The sequence below is a fragment of the Nanorana parkeri genome, unplaced genomic scaffold (genome assembly GCF_000935625.1).
Source record: "Nanorana parkeri isolate BGI_ZX_2015 unplaced genomic scaffold, ASM93562v1 scaffold700, whole genome shotgun sequence".
Taxonomy (NCBI): domain Eukaryota; kingdom Metazoa; phylum Chordata; class Amphibia; order Anura; family Dicroglossidae; genus Nanorana; species Nanorana parkeri.
The window spans coordinates 824,700-832,858 of record NW_017306968.1 but is presented as its reverse complement, the minus strand read 5'-3'; the positions used below and the strand labels follow the sequence as shown (position 1 = coordinate 832,858).

Sequence of the window (8,159 nt, the reverse complement as noted above, 5' to 3'; positions counted from 1 at the left end):
TATATATATATATATATATAATATTTTTCAAATATTTTGCAAATTAAATCTACTAGTCAACTGTTTATGTAAATCACAAGGTGATAATCTAAAATAAACTCCAAATGACTAATAAAGTAGCAAATGTCTTGTGTGAGACCCCGTTCACATTAAGCGATTTATCGCGCGGTAATTCCCGCGATATCGCGGCAAATTACCGCGCGATATCGCGCTCCAATGCAATCCAATGGGGCAAAGGGTCCTGCTGTCGCGGGTCGTGTGTCGCTACAGCAGGACCCTTTTAGGAGCGGATTTAGCCGCGATTCAAGCTTGCTCAATGCAAGCTTGAACGCGACATCGCGCGGCAAATCTCGCGATGTCGCGCAATATGCAAATCGCGCGACAAACGCTCAATTTGCATATCCCGCAGTGGGAACGGGGCCTGAGTGTGTAAAACACATAATTGAAACAAAGTGTTCATGAATTCATTAAACGCAGGCAGCTCTCTCTCAAAAAAAGTGTTGTCTTAGGGGTCTATTCACGAAGCTGCCGAAGGATCTGGCCGTAGCTTCGGCCGATCCTTCGGCTAGCTTCGGCCCCAAGATCGCACCCTTTATGCATAAAATTATTTTATTAAAAAAATACACTCACATAAAAACGAATAAAATCGCGTATCAGAATCACATTCCTGGATGTCAGATCTGTCCTCCTCTTTCTCTCCAAACATACTGACGTCACTGACTCAGCTTCTACGCGTTACGTCTAATTGACTTCATTATCATTATATATTTTTTTCTTTTCTCTCACAATAGTATTGTTCACTATATATTTGGTTTTTGCACATGTTATTTGTTTACTTGTTGGGTGATAGCACCGCTTCACATATTTGAATGATAAATATTATATATACTGTAAAATCCTAAAGAAAGGGTCATATGCCTTGACAGCTTGTTACAATGTGCTCTATTAGGCATTACATATGTCTGCAGCTTATTTAGAGTGACCTGCTACATAAAGGGAGGGTTGCAGTTCATATAAAGCAGCTTTATTATGAGTCTCATGGTTGTTTCCCCAGGAATTGTTCACCATTACAATGATACAGGAATCCACAAAGACAGTGCAGGCTGGGAACAATGTGTGAGTGTACCACTGGTCCCGCCAGATCAGTATGCTCTGATCCACCAATGGGATTCCTATCTAGAAGAGATCTCGTCTGCTGAAAAATGGCTTTTGTACCGGTATGTCTGACAAACACATACAGTATCTTCTCTTTTCTCATGCAATATTTCACTTTTTCAGCCTTTGCAGTATCTAATTTTTCCAGTGATTTCTAACACTGGCCAGACTTACAGGCACATATAAACTAAGTGCAGGTTCTTGTTGGGAAAAAGGATTCTACTTGATACATAAGGAAGAACATGCAGTGTTTGTAGGAACTTCAAACTTATGTGAAAAATCACTTGGTGTCTGATAAAAGATTGTGCTATATGTGTCCTGAATTATGAATGGTTTTATAAGTTGCTGTGTTTTCTTATAGATATGATGAACAAAACCACAACTGTTACACTTTCGCTCTGACATTTATCAACAGCCTGCTGCATCTGCAAGGAAAGAAAACTTTTAGCAAAGATGAATTTACAGAAAGATTTGTCTTACCAAGAACTCGACGAGCCTCGAAATACATTACCTTGTGTCATGAGGTATCCCAGAATGCTTTTTACATCACAGATCACTTCAGTCTCAAACCTCAGGTGATTTCTGTAGGTAGAATGGTATAATGAGGACAGAGATATCCTGATATACAAAGTATTTATACTTGTTACATTTGTTCTCTACATTGTAAGCAATATGGAGATATGAATAATGGATTTACATAGACTTCAAAAGGAAGAGAAGTATTTACTCCATCACAGGACGTGCTTGAAGGAAAAAAGCCTGGGTATACATAAAATATTTTGTTACAAAGACAAAAAAAAAGGTAAACAGCAAATACATGTTTCATCTGTAGGCACAAAGAAATTGGCCTCCCCAAATACAACCTGTTTGAATTAATGAGCTGCCAGCTGTTGACATCCCCCTACAAGTGGTGCCATCCTTCATCCTACACTGGAATTAATTACAACCCACTCTGCAGCGTAATGTTGATGCCACAAAGAACTGTTCGGTACCAAGTTGTGAGCGTTTTGTGGTCTCATCATGGACATTACAATATACTTCCTTTCTAAAGCTCCTGGTTGGAAAGCATGAATAGATACATACCACATGTTTAGCTATTAGAGTTATTTTGGACATTCTCTGATCTTTCAGTGAGATAATATTTCCCACATTAGATAACTAAAAGAGATTTCCCTTCACTCAGGTGGGGTATTGTATTGTGCGATATTTGCCCCAATTTTGAACTCCTCTTTGTTGTACATTCCTATATTAAAGTATATGTAAACTCTAACAATGAACTTCTTCTATATACTCCCATTTTGGTCAGTTAAACATACAGTACAGTTAAAAGTGTTTTGTTATATCTGTTTGATAAGTCCAAAAAATACATTTCCTAACAGAAATCCAGTGAGTAGTTAATTTCCTGTACAATCTGCCTGTGCTCATTTTTATCCATTAGCATTATTCCAGCACTCTATGTGGCTAGCACTCCAAGCTCGCTCCCGTGATGAGCTACAATCTCACATTTAGTTAGCTAAGTTGTAATAAGATTGTTGTCCCTCACAGGAGCGAGTTTGGAGCGGTGGCTACTTTATAACACACAGGAACCATGGGGAACAAAAGTAGCCACCCTCCAGAAGGAAGGACAATGTCAGCACCAATTCAGAGATGATTTGAGGATCTACAGGTGTGTTATGCACAAATAAGATACATTTTTGTTAATAGTTGAGGTGCTTGAATGCAAAATTAAGATTTAATTCCTGAGTTTAGAGCCACTTTCATTTGGTGAAATCCTGGACCATATAGTATAGGAAACTGGATTGCAGGCTGCTGGGCCTTTGCCAACAAGGTAGGAGAATCAATGATTGAAAAGTCAAACTACAGCCCTTCATTGAAAAAGATATGGGGTGCAGCACTAAATTATAAGTGCCTCTGATGTCTCACTGCGAATTTCAATAAATATCTGTTGAGCCTGCCACTGAAGTGCACCTAATACAGCTTCCTGTGATGGTGGGGCAATGATGCTGCACTGCTCCTGAATTCAGAGCAAAGTTGCCATTCTTTTTGTATTTTAAACATAATACTGAATATAGAAATCAAAACTAGACAATTTTCCCTCAGTTTTCTACAGAATATTAACATCTCTCTGCATGTCTCTGTAGGACACTCACTTCCAAGAAAATTAGCAAAAGCATTGGACATCATCCTTTTGTAAATCTGCCTGCTGACTGATTAGGAAGTCTTCAAAAATTCTTTGGTCATCTCTTTCAATCTCATGACCTCCAACATTACTTTTTGTTGTGTCCTTTAAAATCTCTCTTGATCAAATAATATTGCACTATAACAGAATTCTGCTCTGAAAAGCAAAAAAACTAAATTGTGTAGGCAGATCGAACCCACATCTGAACTGATTGACACAGCTAACTTAGTGATTAAAATATCTCTTATGAATATTTTTTTTCCCAAAAAAGGTATGAGAATATGAAATTATGTGTGATGTATGTAATTATTTATTATTATGCCTTGAAAGACGGTTAGATAACATTTAGGGAACATTTATGCTGGCATTTAGAAGAGTTAACAAAAATTCACAATTTATAGGGGCAAACAGTGGTATATGTTAAGTATATGTAGGGAAACACTAAACAAAAATAATAGTGCTCTTCATATAAAATAAGTTCCATCATTAACACATATAATGTACTCGTTCCCACGTCCATATTGTAAAATATAAGCTGTGATTCTATGTTATCAAACCTCATATGAGCTTTAACATGTTAAAGTAATTTCAAAAGTCTTTTTTAACCCCTTCATGACTGAGGCCCTTTTTTCATTTTTTGCACCCATGTTATATTCCACATTTTAGGCCTGAAAATGACATAAAACCCCCCAACATTATATATTTTCTGAATGCCAAGACCCTATAGAATAAAATGGTGGTTTTGAGCATTCATTCGATAATATCTGGTGATTCTGCCATGAATATTCTGGTTTAGGCACTATGGATGGGGCTGGGTTTGGTGTGAACCTAGTTCGCCCAAGTCCACTAAAACTCAGACCACCACCCCTTCTACCCGACCCAATCTGTGGCGGCAGTTGCGTCAGGGTTGTTCCCCTCCCCTTTGTGACATATAGCTGCAGGGCAGGGAATGCTCTTCCCCGCAACTGAATGGGTCAGGAGGATGGGGTGGTGTCAGAGTTTTGAGCGGGTTTGGGCAAACTCAGGCAAACTGGGTTTGCCCCAAGCCCAGCCTTATCACTATTAGGCACTTAGGAAGGGTGACAATGTTCTATTCCTGTCTCCCAACTGCTCTCCTATGCTGTCACCATTTCAGACACTTCGCCAATGGAGACTACAACTGACCAACATGACAAAAAATGAATAAATAAAATAAAGCACAGCATTGAGTACTAATGCGGTGCAGTATATGTGCATTATATGCATAATAACGTTCACAGTGTGGTTTGAATGGGCCCTTATGTATGCATAAAAAGTCACACACTATTTATAGGTATGCATTTAGTGTGGCTAGTGTGGCATTATTTAGCAGATCTATAAAACAAGAAGTACCTGATCCTGCAGTTAGCTGAAATAAATGATGTGGTGTATGCATGCATTTAAGAAGGCATGTTCATACTAAGCAAAGCAAGTCACTCACTTTTATTTCAACAAAACAATTTTTCTATGTTTTAAGTGGTTGGACATAGAAAGTTTTACAGATGAAGTCTACAATATATTATAGTTTTTTTCTTTCTATTTAACTTTTTTTAAAGTCCAATTCTGGGCAAAAAATATTCATCTAATCCAGCATGTTTTTTTTGTTCCTTCTGTTGAAGAAGCTATTCTCACTCTCTCAAGTCCATCGCTCAGGTCTCTTGTTGGTGCTGTTTCTAAGTGTGTGGGGGTTAAGGAGGGGGCTGCTAATCCGACACTGCAGTTGAGAGCATGAAAGTTGGTTGCCTACTGTCTTTTTGCTCTGACATGAATCATGAGAGGACCCCACCAATGGACAGGCAATAGGAAGTGTCCACTCATGCAGGCAGTGACATGGCCCCCTAAAGAAGGGCCCAACTGGGAATAAACATACAAGAAGGCTTGGGCTTGGGTGTCATGTGACCGTGGCTTTAAGTAAGCAAAAAGGGCATTTAGATGGTTCTTTATTTAGTGTCATGTTAATGCAGGCTGCAATGTGTAGTACAAACACAGCCCTAATTATAAGAAGAGCATATAAAAAGTATGTTTCCAGTCCCCTACTACATTGTTTTGAAGAAATGCCACCATATGTGGATGGGACCCTGTGTCATTATTGCATCTCTAACAGGTATCTGGCAAGTTTGCCAAAATATGATGCAGGACTACCAGGGTGTCATAATAGGTTATGGACTTGTAGTTTATCGCTTGGATATTGATGTTGCTAAAACCTAGGAAGGCAAAAATGTTTATACATTCCCACTCATCTCTTGTGAAGGTTTGGTTCAGAACAGTTTCCCAGGCTCAAGCAAATTTAAATAGAAAGTAAAGTGAGGGATGGAAAAAAAAAAAAGAAAGCCCCCCTGGAGCTTTTTAGCCATAATGTGTTAGTATGCACAGCATATTAGCACATTATGGCAGACGTACAGTACTTGCCAAAGCGACCCCCTATAGGGCTGCCCTCATCTTCCCTCATCAGTGCTCCCATGTCTTCTTCCAGGTTCCAAATTCTTTGGCTGCTTGATTGGACGAATTGATAGGCAAATTCACAATGCAAAGAACACCCAATCACATGCAAGGAAAATTTTTAAAAACTGTTTTTGCTTGCACATAATTGGACGATGAAAGTCAGGAGAGCTTCACCTCATTTACTAAGCTAAGGTAAAATTCCCTTATGCACAGGGATTGAACTAGAATTAATAAAATATGCGGTTCGCAAATGTTTCCATTAGTAAAGTACAGTTATACCTTTTGGGTCTGGGTGCCAGTTGACAAGACATACAGAATGTTCACATCTAATAACATTTTAATAGACCTATTACTTTTATTTGGATAGAACAGAGAGTGCTGTGGTAAAAGTAGCCAGTGGGAAAACAGAAGCGGAACTGTTGCCATTAGCAGCTGATAATATTCCAACTTTTATTTGTTTCGGTGAATATTTGTGGCTTGGTTAGTCCCATTATAGTGTAAGAAAAGCCATTCTCTGAAGCACCAGAAGGTGTCACCATTACATATGGTAAGAATGAGACATTTCTATAGAGGTGATATATGATAATAAAATATAGAACTGGAGATACGAGGACTACAAAAAATCTTATCTACTCGGATTTCACTCCACTTCCCCATACTCCAGTACTTCCATCCTGGTATCCACCATAATTTGCAAATATTCTCATTTTGAGGTTTGATAGCTTTTAAAATAAATTGTTGTTTTTTTTGTGTGAAAAAGCAGACAAAAATGTTTCTTTCTTGATTTATCAGGAACACACATCTATAAAGGCGTACAGAATATAGTATTGTAGAAGTAAATTGTGCTTTGTTACTTTTTTGAGGCAGGGTGTGGATCACATTGATATCCTTTGTGGAATTTGCAGACATTGGCCATGTAGTGAGTTAAGGGTAAACCAAAAGTATTTTTATGCCATTTTTTTCTTGGAGCAACACTCAAGCAGGAAAGATAATAACAAAAAAGCATCAGTAGCAGCTAGCAGAAATGGATGTGTACAGAAGGCTAAAGATGTTTTTGAGTGCAGCAGACATGATCTCATTGGTTTTTAGGATGATATATGCTCAATTCACTGGTGAAGCTCATATAGCTGGTAATCAAGGGATTACATCTTAGTTTTATTAGGAAAAGAAAAGGTTTTACTTTACTTGCGTCTTCTAGATGCTGCTTTAGGCTTTTGCATAGTTCTGTATCTCAGTGTGGCACGAGACCTGTAGTGGTTGTTAAGGATGCAATTGTTTTCACTGCTGTCATATGCGGAGGTGGAAGATGAGTGATGCTGAGCAAGGTAGAAGAGAGCCCTTTTTTCAGAGCTGGGATTCGATTCAGTCTACATGTTCACAGTGCCTGCAACAAGGGTTCAGAACATACAGGTGAAACTCGAATAATTAGAATATCGTGCAAAAGTAATTGCAGTAAGTTCTGCAAAAGGGGCCCAAACCAAGTACTGAGTACATATGCATGCTTGTACTTTTCAGAGGTCCGATATTGTTCTATGTACAATCCTTGTTTTATTGATTGCGTGTAATATTCTACTTTTTTGAGGTTGTGGATTTGGGGTTCTTGGGGTTTTCATGAGCTGTAAGCCATAATCATCACAATGAGGACAAATCACGGCTTGAATTATCTTGCTTTGCATGTAATGAGTCTCTCTCATATATTAGTTTCACCTTTTAAGTTGCATTAGTGAAATAAATGAACTTTGCACAATATTCTAATTATTCGAGTTTCACCTGTAGATATGTAGGTAAATCCAAAACTTTTTTCTAAATTTTGGATAGAGTAGTGAAGGGTTACAAGCCTGATCATGTTATTTTTGCTGCCTGCCTGGTATCCCACTGGGGAGATTTCCTTTCAATTTCTGTCCTGGAGATACAGCAACACATGAGAAGACATCTCTCCATAGGGAATGGATTTCCTATTTTTTTATTTTTTATTTATTGTTTTTATCTTCAGCTGAACACAGTCACAGAGAGTATAGTACCTCAGGCCAATAGATGTACAAAAGGCAATGAACCATCACATGCATGAATCAGTATGTACAATGCAATACAATCAAATTCTGATGACAATGGTGACCAGGATAAATAGAGGGGTGAGTGTACCCAGATGGCACACAGAAAAAAAATATAAACTTTACAAAGGGTCTAACCCTTCCCTATTCTATTCAAAACAAAAAACAAACCTTTACCTTAAGCTGGTCATACACTGCTCTATTTTTTTTTTCCAACCTGTGTGCTGTGAATAAAGCAGATTCCCCCATCAACACTACAAGAGCATTAATTTAGGAAACCCCTTTCAGAATACCTCAATAGTAGACATATGCAC

At 38.3% G+C, this 8,159-nt stretch overlaps 1 protein-coding gene across 1 annotated transcript in view; it reads left to right on the top strand.

Annotated features, from left to right (window-relative positions):
* The window catches only part of MKRN2OS (MKRN2 opposite strand), a 6,644-nt gene extending 4,887 nt beyond the window's left edge, over positions 1 to 1,757 (top strand). Inside the window, exons 3-4 of the mRNA XM_018563813.1 lie at positions 1,055 to 1,217; positions 1,517 to 1,757. Of these exons, the coding sequence (XP_018419315.1) occupies positions 1,055 to 1,217; positions 1,517 to 1,757 (404 nt within the window). The remainder of the gene's footprint in view (positions 1 to 1,054; positions 1,218 to 1,516) is intronic.
* The last annotated feature ends 6,402 nt before the right edge of the window (positions 1,758 to 8,159 follow it).